This window comes from Aythya ferina, assembly GCF_964211825.1.
Source record: "Aythya ferina genome assembly, chromosome: 4".
In the NCBI taxonomy this organism is placed as follows: domain Eukaryota; kingdom Metazoa; phylum Chordata; class Aves; order Anseriformes; family Anatidae; genus Aythya; species Aythya ferina.
In genome coordinates this window covers 13,162,675-13,181,516 of record NC_140300.1, presented here as the reverse complement: position 1 = coordinate 13,181,516, position 18,842 = coordinate 13,162,675, and the positions used below count along the sequence as shown (strand labels likewise).

The 18,842-nt window shown below is 35.6% G+C and overlaps 1 protein-coding gene across 3 annotated transcripts in view; it reads left to right on the top strand.

The window, feature by feature from the left end:
* The window catches only part of STK32B (serine/threonine kinase 32B), a 177,736-nt gene that overhangs the window by 21,401 nt on the left and 137,493 nt on the right, over nucleotides 1-18,842 (top strand). For all 3 annotated transcript variants that reach the window (XM_084516687.1, XM_084516686.1, XM_084516685.1), the window contains exon 2: nucleotides 12,142-12,197. In XM_084516687.1, coding sequence (XP_084372813.1) covers nucleotides 12,142-12,197 — 56 coding nt within the window. The remainder of the gene's footprint in view (nucleotides 1-12,141; nucleotides 12,198-18,842) is intronic.

Sequence of the window (18,842 nt, the reverse complement as noted above, 5' to 3'; positions counted from 1 at the left end):
TTTTTCAGAACTTGTAGATGCCTTTTCATTTAAATGACATCCTGTATCAGGAAATATTATAAATTGAGTTGCTTTTACACACTACTGTTTTCCATTCATGCGTGCCACTATTGTATTTTGTCTCTTTTTTCTTTTGGAGCTGTTTCAGCCACTGCTATTTTAAATCTTAGGTAGCCGTCAAGGGAGCTTCATCTTGGTTGTTGCCTGTACCATTACTCATCACTGGAATTTCTGAAGACATTGCCTGATCCCTCCAAAAAAGACAAGTAAAACATATCACACTCTGTGCTAATTTTTGCAGCTCACATCATCAATGGTGACGTTAAACAGGTAGTCATTCTTTCCTATTTTATACTGCACTCCACATGAGGACATCAGCTTGGGATTGATCCCTACAAGATGGGAATGCTGACTTTTTGCAAATACAACAACAAATTTGGTGTTTCTTCTGTTTTCTGCCTAGCTGTCAGGTTTATTCAGCTTTTTGTTGTAGTTGTTGTTTTGTTTTGTTAATAAGAAATAATTTTAAATCCATTAGATTAAATTGGTAACAATGTTTTCAAATATTAGCAGTTGTACATTAGACTATATTAATTTAAATCTTTCTGGTATAGCATGTTTTTCACCATTCCTATTTATTTTCAGAAGTCAGATTGGTTGCCTTTAACTTTATTGCCTGTGCTTTTTTATGTTTGAGGACAAAATGGAGGAATGATAGTCAGCATATTTTAATAGAAGAGGGATGAGTGTTTGATCCCTCCTTTTGCATAAAAAACCCCTGTAAATGTATAATACATAAACTGCATGTTTTACAGACTTTAATGTCTATATGATAGATATAAATTAGCAAAAATCAAATTAGACCATCTCAGATTTACTTTCTTTATAATAAAATTTCTTGGAGCTCCTTTGCAGTATCTTTCACAGGTTTCTGCCCCATCTGAATGACTCTTCCCCCACACTGGAGCTAGTTCCCCACACTAGTTCGTTGGCCTACAGAGGATCATTTATACTACTACAAATTCTGTGGAAATGATTGGATGGCTGATTTACCATTTTTTTTCCCCCTATACAAAAAATGTTTTCTATAGTGCAAAGTGAGCAGGATTCTAGATGCATTCAAACTGTTCAGCTTTGACATGTTGCTCATTAGCTTAAATAGAGAAGTTGCCTGCAGACTCCCTTTGTACACGGCAGAACAGATCATTTGCTTTCATAAGGTTTCCTACAGTACTAAGTGAAAAAAACTTCCTTATGAAGGTGACTATCTCATTCTACTGCCCTTGAAAGTAGACTTATGATAAAACTAACCCTGTAGTATATCACGAGGTGCCCCCAATTAGTTTAATCCAATCTAAAACTCCATCTGCCACGAGAAGTGGTTAGCTCCTGCTCTCCTCACATTCAATATAGACAAATGCACAATAACAGAAAAACAAAAATGATCATAAATATTCAACAGTGAGGAATTTTGATTTTCAGACCAAAACTTCTTCATTTTGTAATTCCTTCACTTCCTTTTCAAGTGAAAAAGAAGTAAAATGGAAAGCAGTCACAAAGCAAAATGATGAGAAATCTAGATAATTTTCTATTTGCTTTCCTTGGAGATGAAATTGAATTTGTATTCAAAAGATCAAAACTTTCACACTGCTTTTGCATGCATCACATTGGCAATATTTATTAAAATAAACTATTTTTTTTTCCCTGTAATCTCTCCTTATATTTGCTCAAGCAAACCATCACAAGCAAACCCTTGCTTTTCAATTACATTCTTTTTCCCAGGTACCTCAATCTGTGTGTGCTGCTGAATCGTAAGCTGTAACAGTAAGCTGAAACAGTAAGCTGTCTGATGACCACAGACACAGCATACCAAGCGCTCTGAATATGATTTATAATGACTAAATTTTGGATAAGTTTTAGAGGCATAAAGCCAATAAATATTTATTTCTTAATCTAATGCTCCTAAGAAAGACTATGGCAGAGACATTCAGTCACAAGAGCTTTTCTGATCGATACCATTAACTTGTGCCATTAAACACCTCTATGGGCTCAATCATTCAGAATGCAGGAGCTAATTTCATTGAATTGGTGTTAAAATTCTCATGGGGCAATGCAACCACTGAACATTCCCACACCTTCCACAGAACAAGGGTCTTTTTGCTTTTCCCTTGTGTAATGCTCACAACAATCCCTGCCATCCCAGGAGCTTCTGATGAAGCCCTTAGCAAGGTAACTTTGAGAAGATCTTAGGCATAAAAGAATGGCAGTTCTCAAATCAAAGTGCTACTATGGTTTATGGCTATAGGGCTTTTTGTATTGATTTTAGTGACTTGTGGACAAGTCTCTGATATTTGTAAATCCCTCCTAGTAGCTATTACTTTTTTTTTTTTTTTGGGGTGTGTGTGTGTGTGGGGATGGGATGACATGTCTCAAATTCCACAGAACAGGTATTCAGGTTGTAGAATGGCATTCAGTAATTTCAGTTTAAGCTCCTCTCAGAAAGCTGTAATGATTTGCAGCTTCTATGACTTGCCCAAGGAGCACATTTTATTTTACAGGTTTCAGTTTGTTGCTGGATATATTTTACAAACTAGATATATTTAATGGCAATATAATTTTATTTTGCCTTATCAGAAGTGTAAACAGCTCTGGAGAGAAATTATTTCACTTAAATCCTAGGCTCAAGCAGATTCTTGTTTTCCTAGGTGTCAGAACCTCTTTGGGAATGCAAAACTGCATCTTTGCTTCTTTTCCAATATTTGCAAAATAACTTTACCAAAGGTTTTATATTCTTTTACAGAATTAAAAAGGAAACCAGCTTTTGAGTATCAATCCTAGCATCTTTTCCTGTGGCAACTTGGTTGTTTTCAAACATGATTTTTCTTTGGGATTTCAAATTAATTTCTGTTTGTGGCAACACATTTGTTTCTCTAACAGTGTAAATCATTAGCTGATTCACCAAATTCTTCTATACAGTTTTCAGAGGATTTCATCAGGAGAAACTGGTAGTGTAGTAGTTATTCTCAGTATTTGCTTTAATATATCCAGAAAATTTGCCACCTGTTCAGCAAAAAAAAACAAAACAAAACAAAACACACTTTTAACAGCACAATTTGAGGTCAATTTCACTAAACTGAGTGTAGAATGCCATGATGTGGGCACTGGTTTAAATGAGAAAACTGTTCATCATCTATTCTATGAATTTGATATGTAGCTAAATTGTATGTGAATTGTCACTTTGGAAGAGTATTAACCTAAGGAAATAAGAATTCCCGTAATGCATCACAACAGATGTTATTTTATATTCAATCTATAGTAACAGATATTTCTTAATAGAATACAAAAATAAGAGATATAGAATGATATTTTCCCATAGTACTAAGGTTTTATCCAGGTTTCTGGCAATCTAGAGCAGAGGTTGTTACACTTCACTATTTTTTAAAGATGAGATAGCTGGGAGATATCAAAAAATATTGACAATCACTCCCCTCCATCCCTCTGTCCACACAACCCCCCTTCCCCCGCTCCCCCTCCCCCGAGAAGTAATTTTTTGGAAAAAAAATGAACTTTCCTCTGAATAATTTTTTAATGGGAAATTAAAACTTACGGAAAATGGGAAACACTGCAAAATTAAAATGCTGTTAATTTCTGTTACAAAAATTAAGTCTTAGATTGGGAAAACAAGGCTGGTTTTTGAATGGAATTCAAATTTGTATTTTCAAGCTAATTTCATTTTGGGTCCATTTAAAGCTATACTACATTTCTGTGATAGGACACTTCTACAAAGATGTTCAATTCTGATACTCTCTTTCCTTTACAAAGACCCAAATCTTGTACCTGATTACATCTTCCATTATCCAACACACTACCACCTCTGAGTGAACAAAATGTGCATCATGCAAGTGCTAAGAGTATACCTAAGTTATGGATGATATAGTTCAGTCAATGACCTCCTGTCATAGATGACTGGACACAGTCATAATCACAAGGCATACATCTTAGTACTGAACAAACTGTAAAGAAATCACTCTTGATCAATCAGGAAGTATGAAATGGAAGTTTCTCGCTATCATGAAAACATTTCATTTTGATAGAGGAAACTGAAATAATTTCCTTTTGTAAGATTAACTCTTCTGAACTTCTTCAGCTGGAGTTGTAGAGGGTGAAAGTTGATTATTATTGCTTCTGATATTTTAAAACGCAAAAAATGGTATCATTTCAAAATGAAAAGTTTATTTCAAATGTTAATAGGAAAGTTACTTTTAAAAATCAATAGTCATAACTCTTCTTCTCCATTTGAAATAACTTTTATTTTGAGAATAGACTAACATTCAAGTATCAGAATTTTCCATGAGACAGAAATTACACTTTCCATATGTTCAGACTGCAAATATGATCAGGCTGAAATGTGTTTTTAAATTCAAAGCAAAATTAGCTGAATTTTGAATTACATTTATCTAACATAAGAAGATCTTCATTTTTTTTCTAATTGCAACTAAACTCTGGATAATTATAAAAAATGATTAACATAATAATTAGAAATAGTTTATACTGAGACTAAAACACTCATTAAGCTTGAAGAATTGAGCCATTGTAATGTAATTTGAATGCAAGGCCCCTAAATACAATGATAAAAAATGCCATGTTCTATCATTAATAAGATAAAATCAGCTCTGAAACTATTTTTTTTTTCTTGTCCTTCAGTTATGTAACTCTTTCTAATTAGCATGTTCCCCAATCAATTAGTATATAGGAATGGCTTATTCCACCCATAAACCTAATGAAGCTACACAGATTTTGTATTCTTTGCTAGCCTCAAAGGTACAGCTGGCTTTTCTGTTCCATCAACAAAAATTCATTTCATACTTAATTTAAACAGAATCTTTCTTCACTATTACATTTCCCATCAATAAAGTATGATGGAATGTGACTCTTTATAACTACCTTAACCATTTTATGTCCCTTAATCTAATTTTTAAGCACTCTTCATGTTTCTCCTGTCTATATCCATTCAAGCTGGTGACTCCAGTTTGAGTACTAAAGCATGTGTACTGACTGTATCTACTTGGTTATTCATCTTGTGTGTTTCTGTATAGAAGTACTATAGTAATTTTAACAAGTGAAGGCTGCTGAGATATTCAGGTTCTGCCAGCGTAGCATAGTGTCTCTCTCTAGGAAAGGCTGGATAATCTGAAAAGGAGACACACATAAAGAAGACTGCAGAACTAGTCTGAAACCCTAATAGCAGTACTGTTCAGTGAGTAGAGCAGGTCTACAGCAGGTGAAACTTTACAGGCCAAATTTAGAAGAAATATATGGCTTTATTGTACACTTCCGAATGCTTTAGAGGTTGTGTTCCAGTTTTGACTACTGCCACAGAGACCAAATAAGTCAGTGGGAATCAGATAGAGAAGAAAAGCTGGATGTAGCTCTGGAAGCTTATTAAGTTATTTATTTATTTATCTTCATTAATTATTATTATTATTTTTTAATAAAGTTCCTAATTTATTTTCTGTGGTGCAAAGTAAGTCTGCATTTTTCCTTTGACCACTTTCGATTGGATAGTTGCTCTTGTAGATACAAGATTATTTCAGGTAATGATTATTAATTGTGTTTGGACTAATCACATAAGTATACTATCAATATCCCTCAGCTGCAAGAAGAGCAACAGCTCTGTGTAGCATCCACCTGATATACATATTACCTCTTGAGCTAGACTTAATTCACACTTGAACAAATGCTAGGTAGTCTGAGAATATTTTAGAGTAGTAAAACTACAATTCAAAGGGTAGAAATGTTGGGTTCTTGTGTGATATCATAAATTAAATATAAAGATTTGTAATGAAGTAACAGTTTGCTTGTTTTGGCTTCATTCAAATCACTGTACTGTTTGTGAATAACATAGCAGAAGTAAACTCATATAAAATAATTATTTTGACACATCATTATTCATACAATGGTGAGTAATTTGTAAAAAAAAAAATAGAAAAAGAAAAAGAATACTTGTCCTTTCTATTAAAGCTACTCAGTGTTTTCGTAGGATAGTTATAAAAAAATAATAGTCTCTGAGGTGCAAATTTTCCCCATAGTTTACGTTATCCTTGAGGAAGAAATATTTATTAGTTGAGCAAGAAACATTGATTTTATCTTTCACTAGAAAGTTTTTTATTAAATGACTGCTCCATCAAAACTCATGCAGTTGGAAAGATGTGCCTGAGAAATGGTGTGGTCTGAAGAGGGACCTAGGTTCTGTTCTCAGCTCTGCAGAAACTTGACATGTGTGGTTAGAGTCAATCATCTACTTATTTCTGTACCTCCACTTCCACAGCAGAATATGCTTTTCATCACTTTGAAAATTGCTTTCAGTCTTTGTAGGGAAAGCACTATTACCTGGATTGACTGTCACTACTCTCCTGAATACTTGTGTGTCTGAGCACTGAACTACTTCCTATACCTAATTTTACAGTTGCTTAAAAATGTAATGATTGCTGTTTCTATAGATAGGGGAAGAAGGTATTGAAGCACTTGTCATGTGAGAAGGCTGTGCCAGAAAAGGGCCTCTTGTAACCAAGTGTCACATTAAGGAGTGTAGCTGATTAACCGTTATGGGCCCGGTTGGATTCAGGGTACTAAACTATCACAATCACAGATTTCACCAATAACGTATTAATTATCTGGGGTCAAGTCGGATTCACCAATAACGCATTAACCGTCTGGGGTCTAGTCAGATATTCACCAATGACGTATTAATCATCTGGGGTCCAGTCAGATTCACATATAACGTGTTAACTGTCTGGAGTCCGGTTGGATATTCACCAATAACGTGTTAACCATCTGGGGTCTGGTTGGATTCAGAACACTGAACTATCACGGTCACGGATTCACCAATAACATATAACTACCCTTACCCTAGTTGCACTTAATGAGAGCTATAACAATGCAATCAAGTGTGATTTATTACAGCAACAGGTACACAGGTTCTTTGGATTGCTGGCAATAGCGACTGTCTGCAAAAGCAAGTTAGCACGCATGAAATCCACAGGTGTTACAGGTGTTACAGGTGCGCAGCCTAGAAATTAACATGTTAAAAAAATCAAAGATTCTAGAAAGATTTATAAACAAGTATTCAAATCTCACCCAAAGGTGTCCCAGTGGAGGGGGGGGGGGGGGGGGGGGAAGAGAAGCTCAGCCCGTTGACTGATCCCAGGAGTCAGGAGGTCCTAAGGATGTTGCATTCCCTCAGGATGGTATCTCCCCTGATGGTGGTATCTTCCCTAACATCCCCTCTCTCTTAGGCCAATTTACATTATTTTCTATCTTTTAGGTGGAGCTTGAGCGACTCTAGTCAAGCATATCTTAGTTATGATTGGTGAAAAGTTCTCCCATCTCTGTTTAAAGTAATACGCTCTGAGAAATTCAGAGCACATGCTCTGTGAGGGGTGGTCGCACCTTGGAGGCGGGTAGCTTTTGGGATGGAGGTGTGTTTTGGTATTATAATGATATTATAATGAGCAAAAAGTACACTAGGGTACAGCATTTGTCAAAACATGACAGGTCCTTGGCTCAGGGTGGCAAAAAGTGCAGCTTATCGGTCTTGGTGTGCACAAGAACAATAGAGTCCCCACCTGGTTACAGAGCCTAGCCGTGGTGTCTCCACTCCACTCTATGCTCTGTACTGTTCCTTAGAGCTAGCACACCAGGTTTCCCCAGTGCGATAGCATCTAAGGTTGGAAGCCTAGGGAATGCTCAGGTAATGCAGCTATGTCCTACCCTGAAAGCTTCTTCAATGTTGTACATTTTCTTTAAAATGTGAAGGTTAGTTTTATTTCCCTAGTTACCTCAGGCAATTACACCACACCAAGCTGGTCACAAACCACTGTGCTATCCTTCTAAATATTCATGATATTTTTGAGAGAAATAATGTATTTGATCAAGTATCTGCACTAGCTAGAACCACCTTTTTTTTTTTTTTTTTTTTTTTTTCACTTTTTCATGGCAAGCAGGGTGCAAACTTTCATTCAGGTTGCAAGTTCCATCACCATCATCCAAGATTTTATTAGTTCTATATTAAACTACTGGAAAAAGAAACACAAGGTTATTTCAAAACCATGAAAATAATAAAAGCAAGGTATACATGTAGTTACAATAATTAACAAAGACTTGGAGCTGTGCAATGGAATTCATTTGATTTATTTGAGTGCAACTCAACTGAAAGAAACAAAATTCTTTATTTTATATGCATATATATCTCATTACTGAAATTAACAAGTGTCAGTCACTCTGATACTGTATCATGCAACAGACACCATAAATACTGATCTATTTTCTCCCTTAGTTAGCCTAATATCTTTGTTTTATTCCATAGTCTTTCTCAGCTTTTAATTAATAGTGACTTTTTGGGTGGAAAATGGTAAGTGGAAAACATGGTTCTTCTTGACTTTTCCAAAATGTTGAAAATCAATGAAACTGAAAGGAAATTCCCTCATATTGTTGTGGGATCACACATAATTTCATTCTGTGGATTTGTCTTTATGAAAAAATAGCTGAAGACAATAAAAACTGATTTTGGTTTCTGAAAAATATCTATTCTCTAAACCTGAAGTTCAAAGATAATATCTCAGATCACCTAAGTACATTGTAATAGTAAAATTAAGGAAATTATCAGGAAGTTGCAACATATGTTTTTTTCTTCTTGAGTAAAATATGACAAACTATTTCTAAAAGGGTAATAGTTATATTAGTGTTACTGAAGAAATTGTCCTTCTGAAACCACACCATTATCTCAGCTGGGCTTTGTGCTAGGAAAATGTCATTAGCTACAACACCAGGCTCCACAAGAGAGTTGGACATGTGATGTTTTAGAAGACAAGAATACAATACTTGTGATATCTTATTTACACAGAGGAAAAGGCAGTGTCTGATCTTGATGATATTTTGAACATTGGAAATGGTAGAGGTCACAGAGAGCTGTAATTCTGAGAATAAGTGGTGACCCAGTGGTGTTGAATTTTCACTGGAAGGGAGAAAAAGTACATACAGAACATAAAATAAAATAAAATAAAATAAAATTGTGATGAACAAAATATGCCATAAAATCTGACAGTTGGAGATTAAAAAAGCCTGAAGAGAATGATTAGTTTAGCAACAAGGTGTCAGTAAACTTAACTTGACCGTTCACTCTTTATTAGGATTGTGGTGCTAACATGATTTCTACATGGCTGATATGCCATTGATGGAACTGTTTCTTAAAACATCTTAATTTTGCCTCAGCTGAACTTCACATTGGTCTCAAGTGCAAAATTATCCCTTTCATTTTCCTTATGCAAAACATGCTGCAATCACTGTACTGTGATTTAAGATAAGGCTTATGATACAGTTAACTACAGAAAGAAAGTACTCTTTTTTCTTAATGAAGATCTGAAAATGTTACATCCCACTTTCTAACCATGTTAAATATAAAAACTGAGAAATTTGATCAATTGTTATAGTTATGTTTTTTAACCACTTATATGACTTACTAATAATCCATGGCCATATAACTAACTCATGGCCAAATGCATTGTTTAATAATTTCTTTCTTATGGAAGTCCAATTTATAATTAAATCCAATAACAAAAGAAGTTGCTCTACTTGTTCAGAGCAATAAGGACCACTAGAGAAATACAGATAAACAGAATAGAAATTACAGAGACAACAAAAAATGTCCTTCTCATAGCTAATAATAAATGCTTTATTTCAGTTTCATAAAAAAAAAAAAAAAATCAAAATGAAAAAATGAAATAATTTATCAAGCTGATATATTTCAAAACCAGCCAGGCTTCAGCTCAATAATATGGTCAGGTTCTACTGAAATGTGACTTGAATTAAAACCAGATAATTATAGACTGCATCACCGATTTTCCAGTTGTACGTGGGAGCTGGCCTCAACTGGATGCCTGCAAGGTAAAGGACAAAGTCAAAATAAGCTTTCTTTAATTAAAATTCTTGTTAAAACTTGGTAAGATGAACAGGAAACATCAGAGGCTTGAAAGCAGGGGAGTGACCTGAAGAACACCAGCTGGTGATGGAGGGAAAAGCTGCTGAATTTTCCACACTGAATAAGTGAATGAGATGAACATAATGTTTTACATGTTTTCAATGTTGTGTTCAAGTCCTGTGAAAACTTAATGATCATCTTAAAGATTGCAGTCACTACTTGGGAAGGATGACTTGTGGGAACAAGATTTAAGTTGACATGACTTTGTGGAAGGCATTATCCTAAACTGACCATCTTGCCTATCACACCAGTAATGACCAACAGAATCTACAAGACAGCATTGCACTGTTAAAATCTTTGGGCTGGGAACAAACAAGCAAGTCATTTACAGAGAATCTTGCTTCTTTCAAACATCTGGATTACCCTAACTCTTACATGATTCAGCACAAAATTTGCTTTCCAGCAATAACAGCTTATTAATCCTTTGCAAAGTTATGCATTATTTATTTATTTATTTATTTATTTTATTTTAGTAACCAAATCCTAAAACTGCTGTATTCACAATTAACATCTTTGCTCAAGATGAGAGTCATCTGCTTTCAGATCTGTTAGTTCTGGATTTGATTTAGTCTCCAGCAATTACCAGGAAGATGGTTGCTATAGATGCAGTAATGAAAGGGGTAACCATGTTTCCTTGAAGACAGTGTAAGCAAGCATAAATAAACAAATGTTTAAATATATTATGCGATATTAATAGTGTAAATGAGATACCACTGCAAAAGGGAAAATAAGATTTTTGCCTCTTTCAGTGGCTTGATATACATCAACCTTATAACACTCTACTCATGATGTAGCTTGTATATACATATATATAATATATATATTACATATTATATATATTACATATATACATTACATATTATATATTATAATATATATATTACATATATTATATAAGTGTATATATATATATTGATAAATATTTAACCTATTATTAGATTTATATTATTTTCTTCTTCATCATGATGTCAGTCATATTTTATTGTATTTGTTCATGTTACCACATTTTTACAGTGACAGTCTGTTTACATAATTTTGCTGATTACTCTTACGGCAATAATAGGCATATAGTTGAAGGTACATGACCAAAACCAGGAACATAGGAAAGTTTTAAGAAAAAAAATCCTGTTAAGTTGCAGTGAACGTTGTCAACTCCAGTTCACTGAATTTAGCTTTAAGTGAGATTCTTTTTTGACAAATGACTGTAAAATCTGTATCACACATTGTCATGTTTGTGTTTCAGTGACTCGAAATCAATTCTGTTCAGGATGTTGTTGGACTTTTTTAACCACCAGACCTACCAATGAACCAGAGATTTGAAGGTCATGCTGTGTTCAGTCTCATACAACACCAAACATAATGACATTTCTGAGAAATGAAATCTCTTGCTCACTCTCACAGCAAACCACTTCAATGTTTAGGACAGACTCTGTCAGATTTTCATGAAATGGGAGTAAATCCATTCTACTGACAAGCTAAAATGAAAATTTCCCAAACAATTGTATTATACATCTACAAAATAGTCTAAAAATATTAGAATTAGGTACTGTATTAAGGTGGCAAAGTCTAGAGGGGATGATCCTACTAAGAGCAAGCTTTCATCACTACAAAAGAATATGGGAATCACTGCACAGTGATTACTTGAAAAATACTATCCTTATATCGCTACATATTCTGTTAGCAGGTAGTATTTATTACTACCTATTACTAATTTATTATTCAATACCCACTTAAAAGATCTTACTTGTTCTAAAAAACACTGGGCAGTTTTCTCTTATAGATGTAATTGTAACTTTGTCTTGTTATGGTTAAGACAGGTTAATTATCTTTTTTCTTGGTTAAAGCAGGGATATGGGTTTTTTGGGGATACTGGGCATTGGATACATTGGGCCAGCATGGACTGATGAATAAAATTAATTGAGCTTGTTTTAATGGAAACTTTTTATTAGCTATTAAATATATTTGGTGTTTTAAGGGTAGAAGGTAAATATCACATGGTAAAATGACATTAATTGGAATCATTGTCATTTTTTTTTGTTATCTGATTTCTGATTCTGACTTAGCACTCTACAAACTGTACTCCTCTTCTCTCCTTTGTTTTGCAGTTAACTTTGACCATTTTCAAATATTGCGGGCTATTGGGAAGGGGAGTTTTGGAAAGGTAAGAATGAACTTATTTGTAGCAGTTAAAAATCTAATAGAGAATTCATTTGTATTTTTCCATCCTTGATCAGGTTAAAGGAACATACGTTTGTAGTCTTTTACTTCTAAAGAACTTCTCATCACAACCATACTGACTGTCATTATTCATTAAACCATTTCTGTTGCAATGTATTCACTAAGCTAATTGATTAAAAAATGATTATAATAATTAAGCCTTTTCAACGGGGATTAGGAAAGTTTAGAAGTCAGTCCCCAAGACAAGAATATACAAAAAAGTAAGAGCACACTACTTTTTTACACAGTCCAACAGAGAGCTCTTGTTCTGAAATCTTTGGACTCATTCAAGTCTCTAAAATAATCGAAATATTTTAAAGGCTCTTTGTATAGATTCAACGCACTTCAGACTCTATAAACTGACATACACTGTAATTATGATCATTGAGTAAATGTTTGTTTAATTCAATGGGCTTTTGCTGAAACAGAGAAGATAAATGGTTTGTTTACACATGAGTAGATGACCTTTCTTTGCTATAATAAAGACTATAACAAGGTTTTAAATTTTAATATGGGTAAATACAAGGCCATGCAGCCAGTGAAAATCATATTATAAAAACATTAGAAACCATTACTTGCAGGAATACATTTGGATATGAAATATAACTTCAGTTACTGATCAAGCAATATCTCTCTAGATCTTATTTTAAATGATTCTTCAATATATGCCAGATGAGTGCTAGTGAGATACTGTATTTACACATTAAACTCTTACATAGGATTTTGTTGGTTTTTGGTCTTCCATGCATAAAAATTACTTCCAGTTTGCAGTAGGCTGAAATACTTTGTGAAGAACCTCATGGTCCTTCATGGCATGGTCCTTATCTGGTTCAGTATATTCCAAGAGAAGCCCTCTCTGAAGTCAACAGGAGAATATACTGCTAGTGCAAAATAGAGGTTAAGAATCCTTTAAAAGTCAGGGCAGCTGGAGATTTGTGACTGTCTATTATCACACTACGCTGATGGAATATCATGTCAAACCAGAGGTCCATTGCTGGATTGAAGTTAGACCAAGAATAAACTATTAAAGGTATATCTAAATCATGCTGGTTGTCACAAAGATCACTGCACCCATCTTTCCTTGAAGCCTTCCCATTCACACCTCTATTGTCTTTGCCTTCTCAAAGGGGCCCTCATCTTACCATGTCATGCAGAAAAATAATATAAGCCTACACACATTTTATAGGTTTATTGTTTGATGGTGACCCATTGTACTCCATAGAAACATTCATAAAATTTTTCTAAACACTAAGACATTTCTAGAAACTTCTAATTTTCTAACAGGTTCATATGGCTGCAATGTCCTTGTGAACCTATTTAGATGATATGTGTGTGTGAGAACAGTTTCACTACCCTGAGAGAAAATGTTACTCATGAGTAGGGTCCCCTTTAAACTTGAATCCTTATTTTGTAGTTGTCAATGCAACAGAATAGTCCTTGGCATAACCGTCTTATTTTTCCCAAATGAATGCAAGTGTCTAACCAATCAGCTGATTTTTCCTTCTACAGACAGGGAAAGAAAGAAACACATTTCAAAATGACCTATTATACCACAGCCAAAAGCGCAACAGCAAATCAGTCACCATTTCAAGTGTCTTTCTCACTGAGTCAGTCTTGCTTTTAACATTCATTTAGAAGCCTCTTTGCTGGCACCTTTTCCTATTAACGTCTTTTTGGAAGCACCTGGCAGCAGAAAATGTCAACAAATGATGCAAAATCTTTAATCTCTATTGACTTGTTGTTTACTGTTTGGGGTATATTGTGCTCTAGCATCCTACAACATGTAAAAAGCCATGTTTGGTATTACACTTTCCTTAAACTGCTTTATTCCTTTATGATTACTCTGTGGCCTTCTGTTTTCTGACAGCACTAGAATTTTTTAAGGTATGTTCTAGCTTTTATTTTATTACTGTTGGTACAATTACATTTTCTCTCTCAATATTTCACAGAATCACAGAATGGTTTGGGTCAGAAGGGACATTAACGGTCACCCATTTCCAACCCCCCTGCCATGGGCAGGGACACTTCCCACTAGACCAAGTGGTTCAAAGCCCCATCTAACCTGGCCTTGAACACTTCCAGAAATGGGGCTTCCGCAGCTTTTCTGGGCAACCTGTTCTGGTGCTTCACTGCTCTCTGAGTGAAGAATTTCTTCTGAAGATCTAATCTAAATCTACCCTCTTTTGGTTTAAAGCAATTATCTGTTGTCCTATCACTACATACTCTTTTAAAAAGTCCCTCTTCAGCTTTCTTGTAGGCCTCCTTTAGGTACTGAAAGGTGACTATAAGGTCTTCCCAAAGCCTTCTCTTCTCCAGGCTGAATAACCACAACTCTCAGTCATTCTTCACAGGAGAGGTTCTCCAGCCCTCTGATCATCCTTGTGGCCCTCCTTTTGACTTTTTCCAACAGGTGCAAATAATTTTTATGTTGGGTGCCCCACAGTTGAATGCAGTACTTCAGGTCATCCATGTCAGTGACAAAGATGTTGCTGGTATCATTACTGACCCCTGAGGAATGTCACTCATTACTGATCTCCACTTGGACATTGACCACAATTCTTTGAATGAAACCATCCTGCTAATTCCTTACCTACCGAGTGGTCCGTCCCTCAAATCCATATCTCCAACCGAGTGGTCCATCCCTTAAACCCATGTCTCCAATTTAGAGAGAACGATATTGTGTGGGACGGTGTCAAATGCTTTGCACAAGCCCAGGCAAATGATGTCAGTTGCTCTTCCCTATCCACCAGTGCTGTAGCCCCGTAATAGAAGACCACCAGATTTATCAGGCTCAATCTGCTCTTAGGTGAAGCCATGCTGGCTGTCATCAATCACTTCCTTATTTTCCATGTGCCTTAGTATAGTTTCCATGAGGATCTGCTTCATGATCTTGCCAGGCACAGAGGTAAGACTGGCTGGTCTGTCGTTTCCTGGGTCTTCCTTTTTTTTCCTTTTTAAAAATCGGGGTTATGTTTCCCCTCTTCCAGTCAGTGGGAAATTCACCAGACTGTCATGAGTTTCCTTTGCATCTATGGATGCATCTAACCTGGTCTCATGGACTTGCACACCTTCAGGTTCCTTAGAAGGTCTTGAACCTTGTCTTGTCTTACAGTGGGCGGTCCTTAAATATTTCTTAAATTACTGTGGTTGCTACAGCAACCTTGGGCCTCAACAGGATATTGCTGCAGTAGGTATCTGATATAGCAGAGATTCCATGCATTTCAGCTTTCATTTGTGCACAGAGCTCAAGGTGATCCTCAGCACTTTCCATCATTCATTAGGGATGATTACTTCATCAGCTATTCTATATCCCTCCTGACTGGTTATAGAAAGCAACTTCCTTCCTTTACCTTTGGCATTTTCAATTCACAGTAGTAACATTTGCAATTGTACAAATTCCTGGTCCATTTGGTATCAAATGCTTTGTATTCCAAGAGCTTGCCTTTTCTGAGAAATAGTCTCCTGTTCTAAGCAACTGCCCTGGAACATGCTCTCTTCTTAAGGACGTTTAAATCAGTGCAGTATTCTACTCTGTAGCTTCTTCCCTAAGGAAGGTGAAGATACTTCACAGCAGTTGTGAAGAGCATAGGAAATGTGCATGGAGAGAAGAGATAAAAAGGAGCATGCTAATTTCTGGAAACAATCAGGCATGATTTTCTTAGTTTGGAAAGGGGTTCTTAAGAGTTCAGGTTGCACCCTAGTAAAGGAGATGACGAAGTTGAGCTCTGAGCCTGTGTAGCACCATTTCACACTGAGTGACATGCAAGCTATGGCAGGATGATGTATGATCACTCACCAAAAACTTGTCCAGTCTTCCTGGGCACATGTATACATACCTAGTGTATATATCCCAGTGTATATATCTGTATCCATCAGTGTATATGTATACTTATACAGACCTTTGAGATATTGCCACAATGACAGAGGTATCCAGGCTGTGATAGGTATGTGGCACTCCTCTAAAAGTGTCTTTGCTGGCTTCAGTGAACTTGCTTTGCTAGGTTAATGAAGATAGCTCTTTTCTTAAACCTTGGTGTCCATTGAATGTGTTGGAAATAAATTCTCTCTCTCTCTCTCTTTTTTTTTTTTTTTAATATATATAATTTTTTTTGAAGACCTGTAGGCTGATTATGCTTTACATAGTTCAGCTGTTAGTATTTCTAAACTCATTTGAGATATGCAAGGTCAGAAATTATTTCTTCCAAAGAGCTTTTATTCACATATTAAATGTTTTTCTTCTAAGTAAATTTAAAAGTGGACAGTTTAAAATCCTCAAAACAGAAATTCCAAACACTGGCCTAAGCAGATATTTCTCTATGCCATGTCATAATTTAGAACCATTCTCTTACATTTAATCTGGCTAATTTGTCTATTTTGTTATATGTGGAGCCATCATTCCTATCAACTTAAATATCCCCCCAAAACTGGGGGGAAAATTTATCCTCTCAGTAACTATGATACTGAATAGGAATGAAATACAAGAATTATCATTGTTCTTTACCATGATAGTAACAATATAATTGGTTCTGCAGGCTTACTGCTGCAAAATAATTTGTATTCAGGTGAAACAAGTTTTAAAGGATGTTATAGTACCAATTTTCTTTAAGTTCTCTGTTCATGTGAGCAGGTATAGTGAACAATCTGACCTGCTTAAATTAAATTCAAATTATAATGTGAACGTACAGACTCTTTTTCCTGTTTGTCTAAGATGCTGAGACGCAGGACTTAGTTTTGATTAATTTGGTGGTATAAAACAGTGACTTCCTTTGCTGAAGTAATTGAAATTGCACTGGTGTAAAACAGATGGGAGCCCAGAATCACGTCTGCACTGATCAAGTGTACTTTACTAAATAATATGCAAAGTATTTCAGAAAAAAAATAAAAATCTGCTGCTATCCTTAAAGCAATATAATGCACTACTACAGAATATTAATATTGTTTGTCAGTGTAGCCACCTTTTTCTTTAGCTTGAGTTAATATGAAACGATACTAAGCAGATGCTTGGTCCCTTCTCCAGCTGTTATGCTTTGCTCAGGGGAATGTGGGAATGAATTTCCCTGTTTCAAGGGAATTCCCTAACAGTGTAAATCCAAACTTATGACATCCATTCTCCAGCTTCTTTGTGTATATCTTTCCAAGACTGCCTGTAGGCTGAGACTATGATCATTAATTTTTTAGAGTATCTGGGTAAGAAAAAATAAGGTAGCAATATTTCAAGCCCATACTTCATAGCAGTTTTGTCAATTCACAAACTCAGTGTGAAACATACAGCTGATTTCTATCTTGTAGTTCCCTATGTCTAGGTGAGTCTCTTCTGCCTATGCAGTGCCACAGTCCTCTCCTGGACTGTAATTACTCATGGCAGCTGTATGTACCTCACTTGGTCTACTGACCTGACATCCACAAGGCATAAGTACAGAAGAAAGGCTGAGGTGGGTTCTCCAGCTGTTAACCCTCCACCTAACAGAAATCCTGCACAGAGGATTTTTCTCTGGCTGCAGTTTTGAGTCTCATATGATTCATGACCTGTCATGAAACCATATTATATGGTAGTTTGAGAAGTCAAAGTACTGATATACCAAACTCAGGCAAAAAATGGCTTCATTGAAACTAAGTACTCCTGTTCTCTCTGGACTGAGCACATGACAGCTAGAAATCTTTTGAGGTTAATGAGAAAGAGAAGGGAAGAGCTTCTCTGAATCTGCCTATGGTTGCTCCTGTGTAGCAGTTTGCATCCTGTGGCAGCAAACCAGTAGTAAATTCGGGCCCATAACAGCTTGTGTGATCTATTAATCTGTAAATCAGACTGGATCTGTATGTGCTCTATTTTTTTGCATGTGAAATCACAGGAAACCAAAGATGGTGGTTAGAAGTGGACCATAGCATATTTTTCTTCTGAAAAGTGTAGTTTAGTCCTGCAGTCCTAACCTATGGGTTTTCTTCCTCTGGTTCTAAGGGTAAGTGGCTCTAATTCACACTGGTGAAATTTCTTTTAACTTGTTAGTTCTGAAAACAATTAATTTTTCCTTTCTGACAAATATATATATATATATATAAAACAAACAAACAAACAAACAACTCTGTGTTAACAGTTATGACATATAGCCCTTTTAAGAAAGGGAATATTTTCACATGAGACTTTTCAAAACTAAGGACCAGTTGACTCCAAAGAAAATTAATGAGGATTTGTATTACACACATTTTGACTTGCCTACATCCAAGCTAGTCATCTACAGTCACTTTAGAGGGACTTAAGAAGAGAAGACATCCTTCTAGAGGTGGTTTCCTGGATCTATTTAGACCCATACCTTAGGCAGAGATGGATGTGTCTGTCTATCCCTGCTGACTCTGAAGCTATACTGGGTTTGAAGTATCTCCTACACAGACTGATGAAGCAGTGATATCAATTCAAGCAAGGCACAATCTGGGATCTGGTAAATGATATTCACAGAAAAATTGAAAGAGAATGTTTTCGTAATGTTGGCAAGACAGGCTTCTATGCTGATATGTGTAAATAAGACAACTCTGCTCAGACTTCCACAATAATGAGTCATCACAGAATTTGTTTGTTGAGGTGCCAGAGCACCTG